Source organism: Ictalurus punctatus, chromosome 17 (assembly GCF_001660625.3).
Source record: "Ictalurus punctatus breed USDA103 chromosome 17, Coco_2.0, whole genome shotgun sequence".
In the NCBI taxonomy this organism is placed as follows: domain Eukaryota; kingdom Metazoa; phylum Chordata; class Actinopteri; order Siluriformes; family Ictaluridae; genus Ictalurus; species Ictalurus punctatus.
The window spans coordinates 21320895-21344894 of record NC_030432.2 but is presented as its reverse complement, the minus strand read 5'-3'; the positions used below and the strand labels follow the sequence as shown (position 1 = coordinate 21344894).

The 24000-nt window shown below is 41.3% G+C and overlaps 1 protein-coding gene across 10 annotated transcripts in view; it reads left to right on the top strand.

Annotated features, from left to right (window-relative positions):
• The window catches only part of robo2 (roundabout, axon guidance receptor, homolog 2 (Drosophila)), a 238006-nt gene that overhangs the window by 127908 nt on the left and 86098 nt on the right, over positions 1-24000 (top strand). For all 10 annotated transcript variants that reach the window (XM_053687172.1, XM_053687179.1, XM_053687174.1 and 7 more), the window contains exon 3: positions 23831-23988. In XM_053687172.1, the coding sequence (XP_053543147.1) occupies positions 23831-23988 (158 nt within the window). The remainder of the gene's footprint in view (positions 1-23830; positions 23989-24000) is intronic.

Sequence of the window (24000 nt, the reverse complement as noted above, 5' to 3'; positions counted from 1 at the left end):
TAGTGCACGGTACAGGCATGTCGAGAGCACCGGCCTGAGGCAGCGATGACAAAGACTAATGAGCCATTGGTCTTCCCTTCATCTCGCCTAACGCTTCATAAAAACACTGATGACCTGCCTGGCTTACACCCCCCCCCACACACACACACACACGCACACGCACACACACGCACACACACTGCTGAAAACCTATTACACTACAGAGGAAACTCTGGTGTTATTACTTATAATACAGCATTGTGTTATAAATTCTCGATTCTGATTGGTCGGGAGGCGTTGGTTAATTTTCTATAACAGCAGCTCTGACAGTAGTTCAGGTTTATACACTATTAATTAGTTTTACTGTATGAATGCGCTGTATTATTATACTGTATCAATGCGCTGTATTATTATATTGTTCCTGACGCGTCACCATTTCTATAGTAACGTCTTACACATATAAGGGACTTATACTGTATGGTTGGCGCTCCACGTGAACACATTCAAAACGTGTGTGATCGTCGCTATGATAACGATAATGACTCTTTATTGGTCACGTGTATATATTACATCAGAGTGAAATTCTTTTCTTCGCATACCCCAGCATGTTAGGAAGTTGGGGTCAGAGTGCAGGGTCAGATATGATGCAGCGCCCCCTGGAGCAGAGAGGGTTAAGGGCCTTGCTCAAGGGCCCAACAGTGTTAGTTTGGCAGTGCTGGGGCTTGAACCCTCGACCTTCTGATCAGTAACCCAGAGCCTTAACCGTCAAGAGCCACCGATATTTGGTGTGTTTATTTAACGTTTACGGAAGGAGTCTCCAGTGTGATGTATTTTTTCCCCCCGAGGAGTATATGCTTTCTAGTTATTCTGTAACTGTGTCAGGTTTTTTTTTTTTTTTTCTCCATCTTATTAAGTTCCAGAGAGAGGAAAAGAGAGGCTAGTGAGGGAAGGACTTTTATAGCTGCTCCAACGTGAGCGAGAACTCGTTTTCAGGACGTTCCCACAACAGTAAATGCTAAATGAAACACTTTGGGACATGCTGTTATAGGAAAATAATCAGCTTCAGGGTGGTAGCCATAACTCCACTTGATCACACCAGATTGATTGATTGTTTTCCTAAAACAGCACGTCCACCGAGTATTTTCCCGTATTTAATACACATTTCTTTGTGGTGCTTCTGGAGTCTCCCGCCCACACACGCTGTCATAGTCAGGTATCAGTCTGACAAAATAATTTTTCCATCTGCTTCCAGCCCATAGACCTTCACGATTGCTCGAGATCACAAGTATGGTTGCATTTAAAGTCATCTGTGTCGAAGGATGTAGAAGAATCAGCGCTGTTTGCCGTTAGCAGCGAAAAAAAAAACAAACCCAAAAAATCCTTTTCTTCGCTCTACTCACTCTCAAACTTCTCTGTAAGAAGGGTTTTAGCTTTATGGTATTCTTAGATCGTAGCTAGCTTTCGACGCTAGCTACTTGTACTAGCGTGAGGATATGCTTGTCGACAGTGACAAAATCTTAACGCTGCTTGTAAATGTCAGTCAAAGGGAGCGTGAAATTTGACGTGTCCTGCTAATTTCACCGAATGCACCGTCCCGCGACTCATTCGAACGGTTATCCGTCGCAGTAAAGTAGCGTCGATGCTGTGATCCGTTCCTTTAAAAAAATTGACCTCGGATCTACTCGCGTCTTACGCTTAAAAGGGTTCGACTTTTATGAATCCCGGTCGATTTCATTACCATGTGTTAGCGGGGTTTATATAACGGCGTTGAGTGAATGAAGATCGGGTCGGTGGGGAAGATTAGAAGGCGCTCTAATTGTAGTGTGCTTTACACCGGCTACTGTGCTCACCGAGCGAGGGATCGATCGGGATGGAGAAGTGAAATAATCATAAAATGGAGGAAGAGGCAGCGCGGTGCGGCCTCGTTACCGGAGGAATGATGTATTGATCGCGTCTGACAGGGCGGCGCGGAGCCCATCGATCCTCCCTGTGAGTGTGTGTGTGTGGGTGTGTGTGTGTGTGTGTGTGTGTGTGTGTGTGTGTGTGTGTTTGATTCATTCCAGGCTGGCAGGGTCACCGAGACACCCGACCACTGTAGGGAAATGAGCTCATCACAAATGCAGACGGAGAGATGGAGAGATGGAGGACAGGACAGTATATAGAATGCTGAGGAAGGACATGTGCATGCAGCCATTATTTATTAATTTTTAACCTGTAACATCAAAATAAGTCGAGAAATTATTCATGATGCATGTTAAGAACCAGTTAAGACTTCATACTGGAAATAATTGGAATATTATATATATAGACATTGGAGACTCCTTCCATAAACATCACCATTTGAACTGTTGCACCTTTTTCGACCCGTTTATTTTGAGCACCACCACACCATAAAGGCCTTTGGGAATGATCTGTTACTATAGAAACGATAAGATATAGGAAAGAGTGCGTTAGTATAAACCTGTGATTTGCACCCAGAACGACTTCTGACCAATCAGAATCGAGAACTCAACAGCGCTGTGATACAATTACACGTACATTAGGTTAATAAGGATGTAGGGCGTATAGACATTTCTGTATATATGATAGTAAACATGTAAAGATGTTCTCGGTCCAGTTTTTGTTGGTGATGGTACATCTGGTAATCTTTTAGCTCCACTACTTCGCCATTAAAGAATCAGAAAGTACCCGTGGATCATGTGTAGTACTTCTCCAACCCACACAAGGCCAAAGAGCATCCGTTAATGATGTGTGATTGTAATGGGATGCGTGTGTGTGTGTGCATGAGAGGTCAGGTGTGTAACACACAGGCTTGAGTGTGCGTGTGTGGGAGGAATGGGGATAAGGTCAGAGTTATGGTCTATATAACCATTTCTACAGGGCAGCTTTGAACCCTTAAACAACCGCCTCCTACACACACACACATCTATACCATCCACCCGGATCTCTGCAGTGTGTAAAGCCTGTGGTGTGGTCACACACCGTCTCTCCCCCGCTAATTGATTGCCTCGTGTTAATTGAAGCCAGGCTCGAGTAGGATCTATTAATGGGGGGTGAAACGTGTCGACTTGACTGTAAATCGCAGAATCCCATCAGAGTGATCCGAATGAAGAGACTGTGATCCTGTCTGGAAAGGGAGGGGGAGTGTGTGTGTGTGTGTGTGTGTGTGTGTGTGTGTTTTTGATGTTCTCCTAAGCAATATTATCTTTGTGTGAGATTTTAACTCTTAGTGGTTAGCACGTTCGCCTCACACCGCCAGGGTCGGGGGTCGATTCCCACCGTGGCCCCGTGTGTGCGGAGTCTGCATGTTCTCCCCGTGCTGTGGGGGTTTCCTCCGGGTACTCCGGTTTCCTCCCCCAGTCCAAAGACTGATCGGTATGTCTAAAGTGTCCGTAGTGTATGAATGGGTGTGTGAGTGTGTATGTGATTGTGCCCTGCGATGGATTGGCACCCTGTCCAGGGTGTACCCCGCCTTGTGCCCGATGCCTCCTGGGATAGGTTCCCCGTGACCCTGAAGAGGATAAGCGGTATAGAAGATGAATGGATGGATGATTCTCGTTCAAAGAAAAAGCACAAAAAAAATTTTTTAAATTTTTTTTTAAACAATCATTCATGTGGATTTGCAAGTAGAAGCAAAAAAAAAATCATTTAAATGTAACAAAATAAAAATTTCTTTTTGCACCAAAAAACACTCTTTGCCCCAAATACATAGCATCTTTTTTCTTTCTAAAGGAACAACGTACTTCGGGATGTGCTGTTCTGAGAAAATGATCATACACGTCCCTTTTTACCACCACAAAGTTATTATTGTCCTTTAACAGCACAACCGGAAGTGCTTTATTCCTCTTATACCACAGCATTTTCCCCCATTCACATGTAATGTTGCGAAACAAGTTATTTCCTGTTATCTCTTAGGTTATAGCAGCTCTCATTATTATTGTTTTTTAAATTAATGAGACGAAAACAGCCTCAACAAACCAGAAAGAGGAAACGTCTCTGTCCAGAAAACCCAAACTTACAGCTTTACCTCCGACCGTTACGAAGCGCTGACACTGGAGACTCCTTCCATGAACGTTAAAAAAGCATCACCGTTCAGAAAGATTCTCCATATCAACGTTCACACAAACGCTAATCTTCAGCTACGCTACTGTCCGTGCTGCTGTTCGGGAAAATTCATCAGCACCTTCCAAAAAGTCGGGTTTGAGAATTTGAGAATTTGAGAATGAGAGAAAGTGAAATGAATACAGGTATTAAAGAATTCTTGGGGTGGGAATCATAATCTCCTGGTGATAGAGTAATTAATAAGACCACTATTTGTGTTTGGAGCATTTGGTGTCCAGAAATCTAAAAAAAAAAATATATATATATATATAAAAAAAATATATATATATATATATAATGACCATGCAAAATGCAAAATGACCAAAAATATGAATAACATATCAAATAATACAAAATTAGCAAAAATTTCAATAATTCAAGTGTTGAATTTTAAGGACGTTATATATGGTCAAAAGGCATCGGTAAATGTAATATCAGTGTGTGATAATGTCAAATCTGCATTTCATTCTCTTAGTTGGATTGAGCGTCTTGGCTCGGCGCTTGAAATAGCCCGTGTAATGCCTTTGTGAGTCAGGAGACAGGAGGCGGTTTCGACACGGGAGCTCCGGCGAGCTGACAGGCCGTCACCCTCGTTCTCTTCATCTGAGTGCGCTCGGCTTGTCTCTCGGCCTCTCGCGGGGCAATATTGATGTAAAACATGTCACAATTACCTGCCTCCATGCCTGCCCCTGCTGGGAATACTAATCGGAGAAGTGTCAGGGATTCCTCAAAGCGAGGTCACGGGTCCCTCAACCTCCGTCTCATCTCACTCTTAGAGCTTCGAGATGTCATGACTGTCCTGCCTGGCTCTAATACCAGGCCATAGTGACTGAATTATTCAGCAGACTGAATTATTAAAAAAAAAAAAACGTGTCTGATTCATACGGGTCAGTGCCTAGCCGAAGCGGGAAAATGTGGTTTTGACAGCGTTTGGCCTAAATCGAGTCATAATGGCGATATTTGAAGACTGATTAATCTCCTCGCTTCGTCGGATCGACGAATCAACAGCGCGCCATTTGGAAGGGACGTTGGCTTTATTGCAGTCATGGTGAATTTCTATGTGGAGGGCCAGGGCGATGTAAAAGAGTCACGCGCCGGTAGAGGCAATCTCCAAAATTTTAAAGGAAGCCTCCCTCCACCCTTCATCTGAGAAGATGGATTTCTAGCTTTTGGTTCCGCTTCTCCTGCAGTCAAGTGGCTGTTATGAAAAATCAAACGTAATCTCTGCCTCCTCTCAGAGAGCAGTCGTTCAAGACATTAGACAGCCTTGCAAATGCAAGAAAATGGTTTTTTGGGGAAATGGCATTGTGGGGAAAAATGACTTCTTTTCCATCGCACAATAGATCTCCTCGTCCACTCCTTCGCTATTATCGTACTTTACAATTCTCCCTTCGGGGAAGAAAGAAAAGGCGCCCCGCGTCTACGTGCTGATTTTGAAAAAAAAAAAAAAAAAAAAGTATTATTATTATTATTATTATTATTATTATTATTATTATTATATTTCTGGTTGTGTTATGTTTTGTTTGGTGTGGTCAGAAGATGTTGATTCATTTTGTATACCATTCTAACGTGTGATCATTTCTATAGTAACGTGTACAGGGATTTGTACAGCGGAAGCGCCACAGAAACGGATTTTAAAAAAGCGTGTAATCGTCGATTTGTCAAAGTTTTCTGTAAGGAGATGTTTATTTCACGTTTATGGGAGGAGTCTCCAGCGTCAGCGCTTTGCAGCGCTCAGAGGTAAAGCTGTATCTTTACGTTTTCCGGCACGACAAAGGAGGTTACGCGTTGCATTTTCTCAGTAACGTGACAAATCAAAGCGGGAAAAGGAGCTAACGTATTACATGGATGTTCCACAACATTAAATGTAACTATAAACAGATAAAAAGTACAATGATGTTCTTTAATTAGTAATCATTGGCAACTTTCTGTGATATAAGAGGAATAAAACACTTAGGGGTGTGCTGAGATGGGAAAAGAATCATCTAAGGTGGTAACAGTGTCGTTGATTATTTTCCTAAAACAGCACAACATTGAATATTTTATTTCTTATGCAGCGTTTTGTGTGTGAACTTATGTGATGTACATCCAGCGCTTTCCTTCTGCATCCTCAAAACCACCTTACACCTTGCGTTTCTTAAATTTATCCCATGTGACGGATTAAGCAAATGTAGAAAGACAGTGAGATAGAGAGTGAGAGAGAGAGAGAGAGAGAGAGAGAGAGAATGAGAAGGAAGCAGAAGAAAGTAGGAAGAAATGCCTCCAATCCGGTTCTGCACTTTCATCTTTCCATGAAATATGGAAGCGTTTGAAGGCAGGGATGAGAGCGTGAGACGCCTCGGTGACAATGCCAGCCTCTGCCTCAGCGAAGATCCGCTTCAAGCGTGAAATAGATGGGGGAAAGGCGCACATTATGCTGACACCCACAAAAGAAAATCCGTTTTTTTATACACTCAATTTAATTATCCGCCTCCTAGACAAGGTGCCCGTCTCTCCCAGATTTCCATGTTTGAAATTGGCCGTGGCTAGACTGCAAGTCTGCCGAGCGGTAAAAATGGCTTTCAAGTCAGACTTCAGCTCCTGAAGTAATGTTGACTTGAGCTCTGGGTTGCTGAGGGGAGAGATCGGTGCCTGGGCAGCTCCATGCTAAGGGTTATCTCACTATGAGGGAAGCAGCAGGAAGCACACTGACGCTGATTAGGTTTTACAGCAGTCTGCCATCCAGCAATAGATATTCATTACCCAGGCTAATCAGTGACTGGTCTCGTACTGCTCCTCCAACACGCTTTTCACCGTGTTCTGGCCTTATCTTTTCCCTCACCGGGCCTGCTCCAAGTCGGAATGCTTCGAGAAGAGCAATCTTCAGTTGTTTTTTGCGCTTCTGTCTACAAATAAAAGATAAGAGATAACACTTTATCACTCTCCGAGGAGAGGTTTAAATTCTAGAAACAGTACGGCACAAAACGACCTAATAGACTATAAGAGAATATGATGGTAAAGTAAGATATGGCATGGAGATGTAGGAAATCTTGGGGAACCCTACAATTCTGTATAGAATTTTGTAGAACCCTGTGAAGAACCCTACACCACTTCTTCCTTATCCAAAAGGCTTTCAAGCCAAATAGAACCCATTTACGACGCCACAGACCCTTAATTATCCAATGAACCATTAAAGAACTCTTGATGAACACTTAGAAAATTGGTTCTTGAAGAGTTTATAAGGGATCATTAGATAATAATGGGTTCTAAGTCAAGTTGAACCTTTTTTTACGAGGCTAAGAACCCTTAATTATCCATCAAATACTTCAAGAACCCTTTGAAAAAAAACATTTATCTAAGAGGATACAGAGTAGCGAGATGGCTAGGCATATGCTCTTAGAAAATAGGGTTCTTCAAAGGTTCTTTAAGGGGGTTGTTGGATAATGAATGGGGCCCAAGCCGTGCAGAACGATTTTAGGAGGCTATGAACAATTAATTATCCAACAAATGCTTCAAGGAACCCTTTTATTCTAAGAGTGTTCCAAGTACCAAGACAGCAAGAATTTGAAACTCCTGACAGATTCTAGGAATTAAGAAGAAAGTAATTGCAAATTACTACTTGTTTGTACCATGCACATACCCAGTTAATGCCTACACATTTAGAAATTAAGGTTTCCTCAAGGGTTCCTTATGGGTTTATTGGTTAATCAAAGGGGTCTAAGCCACAGAAAATGGTTTTATGAGGCTATGAATCCTTAATTATCCAATAAATCCTTCAGGAACCCTTCAAGAACCTTTCTATTCTAAGAGTGTTCCAAGTACCAAGACCGCAAGAATTTGAAACTCCTGACAGGTTCTAAGATTAAGAAGAAAGTCATAATCATCAGTTGGGAGTTTGCACCACACTCATACCCAGATAATACATACACTCTTAGAATAAAAGGATTCTTCACAGGTTCCTTAAGGGTTTATTAGATATCTAATAGTTCCAAGCCAAGTAGAACCCTTTTAAGGAGGCTAAAAAGAAGCCTTAATTTTCTAATGAACCTTAAAATTCCAAGTACCAAGATAGGTAAATGTTAAATTCTTGACAGATTTTAGGTATTACCTAAAATTGTTGAAAAATGTTTTTTTATGGGTTCATTGTGTAATTAAGTGTCCCATGCTAAGTATAAACCTTTATGGAGGTTAAAAACCTTTAACAGTAGGTTCTTTAGGGGTTCATTGGATATGTAAGGGTCCTTAGATCTAAAAAAAAAAAAAAAAAAAAAGTTCTACCTGGAATCCTTTCTGATGGGAAAACTTTTTGGGGTTGGTTTTGTATAGAACCTTTAATTGTTCTTTCGGAGGGTCAACCAAAAAACCCTTAAGGGCTGTGAATAATAATAATAATTATTATTCTTATAAATATAATAATATTATAAATATAATAATTATTATTATGGTCAAACTTTGAGCAATAGACTTTCTGAAGCCATTGTGACGGGTGAAATGTTTCGAACATTGTAGGAACATTACAGAACGTTCTCGTGACGTTCTCAGATAACTGGCCAGTAAAACTGTTCAATGTTCTCTCTTTTTCAACAGTCCCCTGTTTAGATTGCGTTCTGTCTCATTTGCATTTACATCTCAGTTTCATTTACGCATTTTCAGTCCAATCGTGTGTATATTGTGTCACGGATTGTTTCACACATACGGGCGAATTCTTGGTGAAATTGTCCGTAATGAGTTCGTCGCATTAGCGTTGCTTTTTGCAGCGTCAGCCCCCAGTATTCGAGGTCATTAGAGGCAGATGGAAATGAAATAATGGAAAATATTGAAGGATAGTAATGGACTCTCATCAGGTAGCTGGATGATCAGGGCATGTGGAATTGTTCCATCAGGCCGTGAGGCTGATGTACGTTGACATACGTTGACATGACTTTCACATCTGATATGAATTTGAGCCACGTGTGAATTCAGAAATTGAATCGAACAATGAGGAAACACACAAACACACACACACACACACACACACACACACACAGTTTACACATCAGGACCAGTGTTTGCTTATTGAATTATTGCTAACAGAGTAAGAATCACTATTGACTAGAATGGGTCGTTTCTCATTTGGGATATTAATAGTCCTTGACCGTATGTACAATATTTTTTCTATTTTAATCTGATCGTCTCTGTAATCTGATATCAGTAGCATGGACTTCATTTTCAGGTTTTATACGTCGCATGGAGTGAAGATAGAGACGCAAGATTGTTGGTTGTTGGTGTATTGACCTCCGTGTATATTGCGAACACTGTTAGTTACTCTATATAGAAAGATTTACGTTAGTTTCTAGGATTCCTCGCGTTTCCTTGTTTTTCTCCCAGAAAGTGTTTCAGATAGAGCACTTCGTTAGGACGCTAAGAGCCCTCACCTGTTCAAGAAACCTACAAAGAACCCTTCTGTGAACGTACATGGCGTTTCATCTCCATGTTCTCCGTGCCCTGTTGGTTCCCATCATTTTCCAATGTTTGCATCACTATAGTGAAATAAAATTTTTTTTTTTTTGGTTTCTAGCGCTACCTCTTTCTGCAGACCCCTTCATTTTTGGAAAGTGAGAGGAAACTAGAGAACATGGTGAAAATTTGCACTGACACAGGGATGACATATGAATACTCCACACAGATGGTAACCCGAGGTCAGGATCACGCATGGGGTCCTGGAGCTCTGAAACTGCAGTGTTACAAAACTACAGAATACAGAAACCAAACCGAATCGGATCAAATAGAACCAAACAGGAAATGATCCAGCGGTGATTAATATCGTACAGTCACTGCACATGGCCTCGCTTGTTCCACGGTTCTCGATTGTTTCGGTGATGTAGGTCATGCTTTAGATTTGACTTTCGCTCATCGCCCTCGAGCGTGCGGTCGATAGAGCTTTAAGAAGTGGATGAAATCAAAGAGATCAGAAGTAACCTCATTAACTTTGTGCTTCATTCGGAATGATTAACCAAACAGAGAGCTGCCCCTGATATCGAGCCACACGGAAAAAGAGCTGCTGTGATGGCCAAGTATTGATGCTGTCCATCCATTATGAGAGAGAGAGAGTGTGTGTATTAAATATATGAGAGAGAGAGAGAGAGAGAGAGAGAGAGAGAGAGAGAGAGAGAGCCCAGTGAGCTCCATTAGAATTCTCCATCCGCTCGGCTCATTTTGGGTGAGCTTGGCCCGGTCCAGGGTGCAAGAGCAGGTCCAGCAATAAGCTGATTACAACCAGCATGAACACAATTACTTTCTGCAGGCCGGTAATGAAATTAAGGAATTGGGTTGCAGTAGGACTTTCAGTATAACTCGGATCAGATGGAAAGGTATCATTATTCTGATAAATAATTGGAAATCGGAGTAGTGCTCAGTTAGTAGTGATCAAATTGGATTTGACACATTTTCACTTCCAAATTTATTTTATACCATGGGTATACAGTAATTTATCCATTCATTCCTCTTTAGCTTGATTCTGGTCAGTGTTGTAGTGTCTGAACATGAGGCTAGAATACACCAAGACTGGGATGCCAGTCAAGCTTGGTGCACCACACACACACATAGGGGAAATTCTAAGCAGCCATGCCACCTACCAGGGAGGAAACTGGCGGAATCCACACTTAGACACCACTGAACCACCTTGCCATCTGCCATGAACATGTTTTATATTAACTGACAGAAGACACCCCATGTGACGCTGCAACATTTTACATAACTTGGCAACGTAACTGTGGCTCCTGGATGGTGCAACAGAAAAGTGTTCGCCGTATAGTCGGGAGATCGGAAGTTCAAATCCGGATGATTTTCGCTTGCTACGGGAGCAAAATTGGCCTTCTGGGTGGGAGGGGCATACTTGTACTCCCTTGTCACTCATGTCATGTCACATCACTTATGTATCTGGAAGAGGGTAGATTACACTTTCCTATGCCTGTCCTGTGGCATTGCATGTGCAGTATTTCAAAAAGATGTGGTTGCCCGGCGTCATACGTCTCAGAGGAACCCTCCGAGACAATTGGTAGGTGTCGTGTGTGCTAGGGGAGAGCTGGCTGCGAATTGGCAGGTGACCAAATTTGGGAGAACGATGCAGGAAAAAGTCCTTATTCCTAATGTAAATGATTTCCAACATGTACATGCATCTGTACGATTGTGCAAAGTGTCTTCAGTCCTAAATGCGGCAGGATATCTGGGCTTTAATCAATCAACACTTCATTCCACCGTTTGGATGTTTGCCTTCTGTGTAAAACCAATGAAACTTTGGCCACCTACAGTACATGCCATGACTCTTAAGTATAGGTTCCAATCCGACTGTTACAGTGTGAGAGTTAAATGATGTCTGGTAATCCAATCCAGATGTCCAATCTAGAATGCCAGACATGTGGTTCTGCTTTGGTAGATTGAACTGCCCAGGTTTCTTCACTATACAGATTTACCTAGATCCTTCAGGAAACTTCTGAAGACTCAGTCAATGACTGTAACTATTGTCTATCTTGGTGTGCATTTGAATTCAGCCATGTTTCTCTTTTACTGAGTTTAGCGTTCGTATTTTAACTGATTAGTTTGGGACTAATGTTTGTAGTACTCACAGGACCCAACTGAATTGCTTCAGTTGAGGTCTTAAACTGCTCAGTCCTTGGATTTCATTCCACTTTGTAAGTTGTCTTTGCATTCAATTTCCAATAAGGTTAGAAAAGCCACCCACTTCTTTCTGTTTTGTGTGCGTGTGTGTGTGTGTGTGTGTTAAATGAGATGCCTGATCTAGAGATGCTGAGCATGCAGAGATGGCGCTGAAATTATTCAGAGTATTTAACTCAACAGGCACAGAAATCTTTTCCTCTCTATCACACACACACACACACACACATGCATGCACAATCTGCCTTATTGGAATGTTTGCAAATGAGTGCATACAATATTCACATATCACGTTCCCTTTTCTCACTCTTTCATCTCTCATATACACACACACACACACACTCTCTAGAGGGGAGAAAGCAGGATCTCTTTCCATCTCGGCATGGTGCAGCCTGCTGGAAAGGTCATTGGCATATCAGGTTTAATTTTTACTCTTCCTCGCCTGTTAAGATCCATAAAACCATCAATAAATCATTTTTAATGTCTGCATGAGCGCCGAGAGCTGACGCTGATTTAACACCCGGGCCTGTTAGCTCTGCTTCCATCCCTCATCTCTCTTTCTTTCTCTCTCTCTCTCTCTTTCTTCTTTTTTTAAAAATTCTTTCTCTCCTATCAACTGTCCTTTCTGTAATCTGTGTTTCAGTTCCTGCTCCAGACTACATACTTGTTTGCAGACCTGGATCCATTCAGGTGGAACTTGTTGTTGTATATATTACTGACTGGCCAAATGTAAGCATTACAGAATGAGCCTTGGAACCCTGGCCTATTTCTGAAGAGTTTTACTTCATTACTGGGTTCGTCACTACAGGAATTCATACCGGCTGTGTCACTTCACAGATCATGTCATCATTTGATATGTACATATGCACAGATATTGTATATTTCCATTTTAATCAATAAAACTAGACTCTGTGTTTCTCGAAATTAGTACATGTTTGCATGTGTAACAAAACGTTATGATTTCAGTATAGATTTCCTTTTAGGAAATGAAATAGTTAGTAATGACTTAGTGAATGATCGTGGCATGGGAGGCGTGGTCAAGCCCCAGCAATGAATGGGAAGAGTCACGGAGAACGAGTGCGGTAGTGGATGAATGGGTGCAGCTGTGTGTGGTTAATGAGGATGTGTATTTATAGACCGCTTGTTTTTTCGCAAGGGGCATTCAGACTGGCAAGACAGAGCCGACTCAGGTGAGCTGCCAGTGCCCTTGTCCATGATTGGACCAAAAACGACTGCATCTTTGTGTGGGCTGTTTTTGTTTTCTTCTTAAAGTACTTTATTTTGCCAAGAGAAGCACTACAATGTGTTGTTCTACATGTGTAAGAATCTGTAAGCGTCCTGCTATTAAACCCTGCATAGACTGCAGAGATGTTTGTGCAAGTGTGGAAAAGGTGCCTTGATGAGTCGTTTAATGAATGCTAGCTGACCGTGCACGGTCTGCTGAATTTGCGTTTGTGGTTTCTGTTTAAGAGATTAGAGGGCGTACAGTCCGCAGTTTCACTCTCAACCTCAGGATCTTTCGGGATCAATAAAGTTGCTATTAGGGATATGCATTTTGGTCCCTTTGACAGCTCAAGTACTGTGGAGGGAGAGAATGGGGCTGGTCTTAGAACCAATCTGTGTAGACTGGTGTGTTTGCACCCTCAGTAAACATAATGTCAGCAAGATTTCTCTTAGGGTTGATATTAAAGATGGGATGGGAAGACTACAAGGGCCCTGAGATGTTAGGAAGCCCAAGGGAATGAAAATGATCTGGGAGAATTAAAATGACTTTAGAATTATTTACCTTATCTAGCTTTCATAAGCATTGTTCTCAGAACTCTTGACCATTTGGTCAACATGTTTCGATTTGCAATCTTACTAGTCAGTCAGAAAGGAGCCCCGTTGCCTAAAGCTACTATAGCCAGTTGGATCATATTTAATGCCCTTGATATCACTTTGACCAATAGTACCACAGTTTTTACCCACAATCCCTCAGCCACCAATTGGACCATATTTATGATATTGGACAATGATATTGCGGTGACCATCCGACCAGAGTTCTCGCCACAATGTCTGTTACCAATTGGACCACAATTCCTGTGCCCAGTGCATCCGATTGTATCCGATTGAACCCTATTTACTGCCCCCTGATATCACTATAACCAGCCAGACCACAATTCTGACCCACGATGGCTCTGTAGCCAATCGGACAACAGTTCTCATCCACAATTCCTCAGTTCCTTAACTGGTTTCCCCACAGGTCCACTGTAACCAGTTGGACCACAGTTTTTACCTCTAAATCTCACTGTGACCAATTGGATGAATAATCCCACCCACAATGTAAACAGTCATAAATTTAACACACAGATCACAATTTAAAAAAAAAAAAACAAACACTTTTTGCACTGAAATTTGACATTTATGTAAAATATACAGTATTCTGTGAAGTTACTGTTCAATGTTACAGTGAGAAACATGACTACAGTCTAGACCTACGTAGTTGGATGGGGTCAGACATGCACATTTACACGCTAAGGCATTTACACATTAATTCGCTGCCTCCAACAGAGAGTTTAATTAAAAGATGGTTGCCATTGAGATGAGGCACCTTTTCCACAATCCAAGATCCAGTTCAAATAGCAGCAGCAAAACATTAAACTGTGATTGTGTGTTTGTGTGCAGTCAGATCTGGGTCTTTGGGGTACGTAAGTGCTATTGAACAGGGCTGTATTCCCTTGGGCAGGGCTGTGCGGTGAGGCTTGTCTTACTGTACATCCCCGAGGTCGTTCTCACAATGTCACAGTTCATGGGCAGAAAATAGAAGCCTGCGTCAGGAAGGGTCCAGCATCAGATTCCCACTGCAGAGTGCTACGTACAGGAATTCACTCTGCTTAGCTTTCACTTACATCCTCTTCACATGCAGAAAAAATGAATAAAACCTTCGATATGTAAGGTGACAAACAAATGATACTTTTGTGTGGTTCGTACAAAAAAAAAGGGAAAAATATACAAAACAGCATGAAACTGGTGATGAAGGCTGGCTGAGTTTATCAGTGTGAGAGATTAAAAAACACAGAGGGAAGGAGAGAAAGCATCTTCACACTGTCTCCAGCTGTATTTGGCCATTGTGACACCCAGCAGGTCCTATGTCATCAGACATCACTTCTGCTTCAGTGGATCCCTCCAAAACACCCTGCATGAGAGCAATTAATGTGTGCTTTTGTGTGTGTGTGTGTGTGTGTGTGTGTGTGTGTGTGTGTGTGTGTGTGTGTGTGTGTGTGTGTGTACGTACGTGCTGCGTGGACAGGTACTGAGCTGGAATAGACTAATATTTTATTATTATAACAGTGATTACAAATTGCAGATTACCTCGAAGCAGGTTTAGAGATGTTAATGCTCAAGCCAAGGGCAACAGTGGTGAGGAAGTAACCTTTGAGAACACTTATCATGAGCGGGGCCAAAACTGACCTTGAGAGAAACAAACACTTGCCTTAATAGGGATCAAGACACCATTGAAAAGAATCAAGACTCATATTAATAGGAATCAAGACTCATTGTGAGAAGAACCAACACTTGCCTTGAGAGGAGCTGAAGCTTATAATGTGAGGAATCAAGACTCACCTTGAGAGCAATCAACACTTGCCTTGAGAGGAGCTAAAGCTTACAATGTGAGGAATCAAGACTCACCTTGAGAGGAATCAACACTCGCCTTGAGAGGAACTAAAGCTTACAATGTGAGGAATCAAGATTCACCTTGAGAGGAATCAGCACTTGCCTTGAGAGGAACCAAGATTAACTTTGAGAACAACCAGCACTTGCCTTGAAAGGAAATGAATCTTATTTTGTGAGGAATCAAGATTCACTTTGAGCAGAACCAAGACTCACTTCAATAGAAATCAAGACACAGTGAAAGAAATCAATGCTCACCTTGAGAGGAACCAGCACTTGATGTTAAAGGAACCAATACTTATTTTGAGAGGAATCAAGATTCACCTTGAAAGGAACCATAATTTACCTTGAGAAGACTCAATGCTCACCCTGAGTGAGGCAGGGCTAATCCTTCTCTGGTCAGCGTTTTGAGTTGGTTTGGAATTGAGAGACTTCACTCTCCTTTAACAAATTGTACTCTTTACTCGTTTGAATCTAGTTCCTCCTTTAAGATTTCTTTTAATTCTGCTTGACAGATTTTTCGTGTTCCATTCTTGCTTTTGGCTTACTTGTTATTGATCTAGGTCCAGTATTACTCCTTTGTAACAAGGTCAATTGTTAGACCCACACACACTGAAATGAACTGAAATGAGCCAGTGGGTACAGGACCAGTACCAGTCCTTCACTATCTCCACCATGACCAAACCATGACCATAATATCCAAGTCCGTGTTTATCAGACTAACAGATTCTGAACTATAGTAGCAGGTGTATTGTTGTTGAGCACTGAAGGTTTATCTAAAGACCTGGCAGATGTACATCATTCTTCTTCTTCTTCTTCTTCTTCTTGTACTTGAGGGAAGCTAGAAGACTGTACACTGAGTTTTAGGTGCCAGAGACTTTGAAAACAGGGCAGTTGTAGGTCAGTGGTTACGGCAGTGGGCTCCTGATCGGGAGGTTGTGAGTTTGACGCCCAGTACCACCAACTCGCCAGTGCTGGGCCCTTGAGCAAGACCCTTAAGCCTGTAAGCTGCTCTAAGGGTCTCTGCCAAAAGCTGTAAATGAAAGTGCACCATGGAACTAATTTTTTAAGATGTCAGATGTCTCAAGACTGGACGAGTTGAAAAGAGATAATGAGATAGAGATACACCATTTGATGGTATTGATGAGCAGGCAAAAGTCCTTTCACAGGAAACCTTTTTGTCAGATCTCCAGTTCCTGAGCTGTGTTAAGCCTTCCTGGTAGTATTCTGCCCTGACAGTCTAAAAGCCAACAGTGGCTAAATACCCTTTGATACTAATGGAAAAAGAAAAAAAAACTTTGATTCCGCCAAAGGGTTCATTTCCATCAGGGTTCTTACAACCCCGGCATGTGATCACCATCTTGACAAACTAATTAGAGATCTATATCAAAGGCGTAGTAACGAATATAAGAAAACTTACACAGCCAGCAACATATTTAATGCTGCAAAAGGTTTGCCTTTCTCCCTGTTTTACAGAGGAATATGAATCTCCCAACCTGATCAGCCAATTCATGTCTTTGATCTCACAATCATCCCCAGCTTCTGTCTTGAGTCTCGTCTCTCGCATGCAGTCAGACGTTTGTTTGATTCCGAGGTACGGGATAAAAGCAGGCGTGTTAGCAGCGGAGTTGGATGATGAGATGAAGTCTTTTGATTCTACTCAGTCTCCAAGTTTTCAGAGCTCTCCAGCTACGTTCATTAGGCAGAATCAGACTACAGCGGCTGAAACATCGTCTCTTGAAGACCTTGGCTTTTTGGGAGTCTCTTTGCTACTGCTGCCTTCTCTGATTCCTTCACAGCGCAGGGTTACAAAGCTGAAGAACTAGCTGAAAAACACTTAATGGCTGAAAATTCACATTCTGGACACGCTGCTTTTGCGCACAGGTGGTGTTTTCAACATCGTTTATGTTTATATTGTTGGGTCGTCTTTGACCTGCATTCATCAGCTACCATACTTAGGCAAAATAATTCGAATGTAACCCAAACGAGACATCACTGACACACCCAGACAGATGCGTACACACAAAGTGAGACGCTACAAAGAGCTATGAACGGGTCCTACATTTATTTTGAAGAAAAGAATCTTAATTGCAAGGGCCTTCATTATAGAGCTATGCTGAAAATTAGCTGCACAGCATGCAGGTTTATTATGCAAATATATGCAGATTCCAGTCAAAATTAAGTCATCGGGAAGCCTGTCTTCCTCTCTCATTCTCGCTCTTTCCTTTGCTTTCTTCTCCCGTGTCCTTCTTCTCGTCTAGCTCCTCTTTCTTTTTCAGCAGTATCATAGTAATGAATTCATTATGTCTCTGAGTGCATTTTAATGAGTCTGTAACTAACATTTTAATGAGCTATACATTACCATAAAGGCAGGATTAGGCCAAATTGAATTTGGGAAGTGTGTGTTAGTGATGGAAGAAGGAGGTTCATTAAGAGTTAATTATGTTGTTCTCTGTGTTGCGCTGCAGCTCGTTTTCTAGAGTCCGGGGTCCGGTTTGGAGCCTCAGCATGGGGTAGCTACTGCTAGCGGGGGTCTCGTTTAAGCTGGCAGGCAGGAAACAGGCTTTGAAAGGACGTGTGTTTGTTTAAGATAGCAATAAACCAAAGCTGTTGATTGGGTTTGATGATCAGTCATTCACACTGAGACATACATGTTAATGTTTCAGACCACGTATACCGTATTATTGGCATTTGACCTTCCTTGAAAGCGCACTCCTCCCCTCCATTACCATGTCATAAACAGACATGTTACACTCTGCCTTGGAAATAAACACTGCAGTATACTGTATTTCTATCCATCTTTAAACTTTATACTGTGTTTCTTTCCATCTTTAAACTTTATACTGTGTTTCTTTCCATCTTTAAACTTTATACTGTATTTCTATCCATCTTTTACCTTTATACTGTATTTCTATCCATTTTTAAACTTTATACTGTATTTCTATCCATCTTTTACCTTTATACTGTATTTCTATCCATCTTTTACCTTTATACTGTATTTCTATCCATCTTTTAACTTTACACTGTGTCTCTTTCCATCTTTTACCTTTATACAGTATTTCTATCAATCTTTTACCTTTAGACTGTATTTCTATCCATCTTTTACCTTTATACTGTATTTCTATCCATCTTTTAACTTTACACTGTGTCTCTTTCCATCTTTTACCTTTATACTGTATTTCTATCCATCTTTTACCTTTATACAGTATTTCTATCAATCTTTTACCTTTAGACTGTATTTCTATCCATCTTTTACCTTTATACTGTGTTTCTATCCATCTTTTAACTTTATACTGTGTTTCTATCCATCTTTTAACTTTATACTGTGTCTCTTTCCATCTTTTACCTTTATACTGTATTTCTATCCATCTTTTACCTTTATACTGTATTTCTATCCATCTTTTACCTTTATACTGTGTTTATATCCATCTTTAAACTTTATACTGTATTTCTATCCATCTTTTACCTTTATACTGTGTTTCTTTCCATCTTTAAACTTTATACTGTATTTCTATCCATCTTTTAACTCCGTAATGTGAGTTATAACTGGTTGGTTCGTCTTGAATGACTGATTCCTGTTATATAGATTGGCTTTTGGGCAAAAAAAAAACCAAAAAAAAAAACCAAGACTTTCTCTGAATAAAACTGGTGAGGTGGGGCTATGTACTGTAGGAGCATCTCAATTTGTGACGTCACAAAATAAGCTGCCCAGCTTTGAACCTATCATGATCCGATATGCAAATTATTAAAGGTGGTACCTAATAAATTTTAGCTGCAGAACCTGCACGCGAAGCTAACAGGTTAACCTGACAAGCAGAGTTACCGGAGTAGATTTTTTTGTCTTTCTAAAACACCAAGTCCCAATGTGTCCTCATAACATGCAGTAATTTGCCAATGATTACACTTTCATATTTCTTAATGAACGGCACATCGTACTTTAAAAAAAAAAAAGTAATCTGTTTACAGTTGCATTTAATGTTGTGAAACGTCCGGAAAAACAAGTTCGTTCCTGTTATCATAAAAACACACAGCTTGTCACGTTGCTAAGAAACGGAACACTGAAAGTATAATCTCCTCTATCTGTGGAAACCTTATCGACTTACAAAAGCGCTGACACTGGAGACTCCTTCCGTGAATGATCAAGAAATGTCTTCCTACAGAAAACTTCACCGTATCTACTATTCTACGTTTTACTTTTTGTTAAATAACAATACACTTTTCAATCTGTTTATTATTAGATGATGCGACCGTGACAAATACATGCTAGTTTGCTAGTGTTTAACTACCTGGCTAGCGATCTGGGATGGCAAGAAGACATGAGGTTGTTCTTCTTAAGTGAGGGCGAAGTGTGTAAATATTTCTGGGTCATATTTTAGGTTCTTGAGGTCTAGTAGACAGGACGGTATCTTTCTGTCTCTAGGCTGCATAAATGAGGATTTCTGACTCACGTGGATGAGTTTGGGATGTGTTGATTCAATGTCTCAGTCGCTTGATATGGGCTGTATAGCCAAGATTCTCTCTCTCTCTTTATCTCTCTCTCTCTCTCTCTCTGGATTTAATATTCCTTCTGATGAAGGAGGATTATTTCCTCGTAGCCCTGTGTAGACAAACGATTGTGTTTTGCTGCTCGATATGTAATGTACCATATTCTCACATTAAGTTTTCACCCCTTGAGCACTCATTGTGCACAAAACACACACACTCACATTCACATTTGCACTCACACTCGTAGCTAGCGGCTGTACACAAAATCCGCAGGTCCTCCAAGATCGACATATTTGCCTTCTTCCATCTTAAAGCGAGAAAGGAAGAAAAAAAAAAGCAGCATCGCATTTGGGACCTGAAATGAAATGCGGTTCCAGCTCTGGAGTTTGTGATGGGAAAATAAATCTCTCTCTCTCACACTTTCTCTCTCACTTTCCTTCTTTCTGCCACACATGCACAGGCAGAATGGATTGGCGCGGTACGATCAGTAGGAGTTATCTAGCTGCAGGCGTGTATAGTAAAACTCATAACCTTCTGCTTTGTGTGTACAAATAAAACCATGTTTAGCCCAAATTCATAATTCACTATGATGGAAATCAATAAATATTTATGCTAAAGTCTTTATAAAACAATGTCCATAGATGCGTAATATTTTGAACGCAGATATACTGTACACAGAACTGCGATTACCACAGGAAGATCGTGCAGTTATTGGACTAGTAAAGAGGCTGTGCTGGCGCATGGAGACTACAAAGCTTTGAGAGGAAAATAAAAGTGTAAATAATCGGAACAAGTGTTGGAAAAGTGGAAAAAACCTCCATGTGGACAGGTTTGGCGAGACTTTCGCTCGTGTCTGTCTCTTCCAAATACCTTTGTTTAAGTCTAAAGGTTGAAGTGGCGTATTTAACGTGTTTATTGACTGAAGTGAACAATTTAGCGAAGCGAAACGTGAAAATGCTCGTCTGTGGTAAATACGTATAGGATAACACCGGGCCAGGCTATGTATGCATATTGAGTATTTAATACCAGAGTTCGTCGTTATTCGGACCTGAGACGTACCAGCAGACGTAATTGCTATTTTAATCGCAAGATATGCCAACGCACAAGGGGCGGAGTTTGCCTAAAACGTAGGCGTGTCTCAGTTACGTTCAGTTCTGAACTTCAACTTAAATGCCTTTTTCTTGCATGATATCAGCTCAAGCGAGGAGCTGTATTAAGTCTAGCGCCGCTGTCTGTCTGGTTGTTTTAGGCTGTAAATACACTCAAAAAAAATGGAATGCTATTCGAGGCCAATATTAAATGTATAAATATGACAGTGTTGCTTAACGGTATCGTCCCGTTATTTTTTTTTTGAACATAGATGACATCTGAGACGATGCGCTGCTTGTATCGAGCAATTTTTTTATAGATAAAAATATTATAAGTTAATATGAAGTGAGTGTACATGTGTAAGAGTGCTCGGTCAGCTTATCCTTCAAGCTACGGTGACATCGATTTAACCAAAACGTTATATTGAGGTTATTTACGTACTTTATCAAATCGCCTACATGACGCACACGTCGCGATTCTCCGAGCTCGATTTAGTGCCTTATGTCTATATTGAATGACCGTGCATGGAGATAAGACATTCCTTAAAAAAGAAAGAGTCTTCTGTCTCGCTTTACAAACCTAAAACTAGTAAGAAGACGTTGCACTCTGTCACAGCACTGAAATGTTGAGTTGAAAGGTTAGCAGTGTGCATTCGCAAAAAAAAAAAAAAAACGAAAACAAAAAAACTCAGCACGACTAAGCACGAAGTAACATATGTCGCCTCTTTTCCACTGGCACATGTCCCTCATATCAGCCTTCCGTCTAATGTGTCTCCACGCACGTCTCAACTCGCTCCTCCGCCTCTGAGCGCAGATTTTGAAACCGTGCCAAAAAAAAGGGCAAAGCCTTTCATTTACCCCGCTCCAAAAACGCCAAAAAAAAAAAAAATAGAGCCTAAAAAGCATATAAATAAATAAATGAATGAATAAATAACAACTCTGCAGGAGAAAAGGGTAAAGAGAGAGAGGAGTAAGTGAAGCCTAGCCTTTTCGCCCCGAGCCTCGCAGACAGATCCAAGTCTCGGCGGTATGAGTGTGGAGCGAAAGTGAAAAAATATAAATATTCATCAGATACAAGGCAGAGAAAGACTTCCAGACAGAGAGAGAGAGAGACGAGGAGCGCTGGAGAGGAAAAAGTTATAAGAGTAGCGAATTATTTCTCTCTTTCTTTTTTTTTTATTGATATATTTTGCAATAAAAAATGTTGCACTTTTGTTTAACTCCCCTCATTTCACCAACTAGTTATTAATACTATATGCTCACGAGGATGTTCAGAATAGACTCAAAATGGCTGCTTTGTAGATTAGAAGAAAACTTTTTTTTTTTATTCGCCTAGAGAGAGATGTTCCAAACCGAGAACGTTTAAACGGCCGGGTTCCAGTTCCAGAGCGCAAAGCTCCAGTCTCTAGAGTCAGCACCACAGAAGAGTCGAGGAGCCAGGATTGTTGTGGGGTGTTTTGTTTTGTTTTTATGCCCAACTGACACTTGACACTTAGATTTCCATTTTTTTATCCTTCCATCTGCTGAGATCTGTGCATCTGTCCTCGAGTTAGTGCGTCTCATGGAAATGCGTGATCTTTGCTGTAGATCGGAGAGCCTCGTCCCTTAGTGCTTGTTGGAGTGTTTGCTATACAGACAAATAAGGGTGCAGACGGAAGCGTGTGTGTGTGTGTGTGTGTGTGTGTGTGTGTGTGTGTGTGTGTGTGTGTGTAAGGGTTCCACATGGGCACCCTGGGACATATTATTCCTAGTGTCTCATCCCTATGTCCAGCTTCCTTCCTTTAGTCAGTGTGTGTGTGTGTGTGTGTGTGTGTGTGTTTAGATGAATCGTCCTATTAGAGTTCATTCAATCAATCAATCAATCAGTAAGGGGTAGTAAATTTATGAGGCTTGAATTTTTCGCAGTGTTTGTATTTTGTTTTAGTAATTATTATTCCCAGACATTATTTATATATAAATAAATATTGTTAGGAGAGAGCGATACACATATAGTAAATAATGAGTAAATAAGTGTTTAATTAAATGGAATTAAATTCATTGAAATGGAAAATAGGACGTAATTGTTGTAGTAGAAGAGGAATAAAGAGCTTCAAGGCATGCTGTTTTAGGAAAATATACCAACAACATGGTGTTGTGATGAAGCTAAGTTACGGTTTCCCAATTCCTTGAAATGCGAAAGTTTACCGCGTTATCTGACTGTTACTGCAAAGCGCCGACACCGGAGACTCCTTCCAGAAATGTTCCATAAACGTGTCCTCACCATATCGATGATTTTCGATCTGTTCCTCTAGGAATGATAACGTATTAGATGGAGTGTGTGCATATAAATGTGTGATTTGCAGCTCCATTACTCTCGGCGCTATATATGTTATAGAAAATGAATCAGCACCTTCTGACCAATCAGAATCCAGAATTCAACAATGACTCATGCCGGAGAGCGAGTTTGTCTCTACGCTGCACCATGACTGCAGACTGGAAGCCTGGAAGATGAAACGGTTTATTTTCGGGTGATTAGAGAGCACAGTGTACTGATTAAGCCACCCATGCACTGATGCAAACCGTGTGTGTGTGTGTGTGTGTGTGTGTGTGAGTGTATAAATATGTGTGTATGAGTGACAGGAACCTCAAGGGCATCCTCCCTCTCTGTTTATGCTGCTGTCTCTATAGGGAGTCCCATTAAGTCCAATTAGTTTTTACTTGCGCTTGCCCCGCCAACGTCACATGGCCTCACACTCACGCACAAAGACGAACGTCTGAAACGTGATTCATAGAGACGGGTTCGCTTGCGGGACTCGTCACCGATGTCATTCGCAGGCGTTCTCGCCTGTCATAGAAATGCAGTCGTGACGCTAAGTGATTTATTTGTTCTTTCTTTCTCTCGTTCTCCGTCTCAGTGCTGAGGGACGATTTCAGACAGAACCCCACGGACGTCGTGGTCGCTGCGGGAGAGCCGGCCATTTTGGAGTGCGTTCCACCTCGCGGTCATCCGGAGCCCACCACTTACTGGAAAAAGGACAAAGTTCGGATCGACGAGAAAGATGACAGGATTAAGGTACGTGATAAA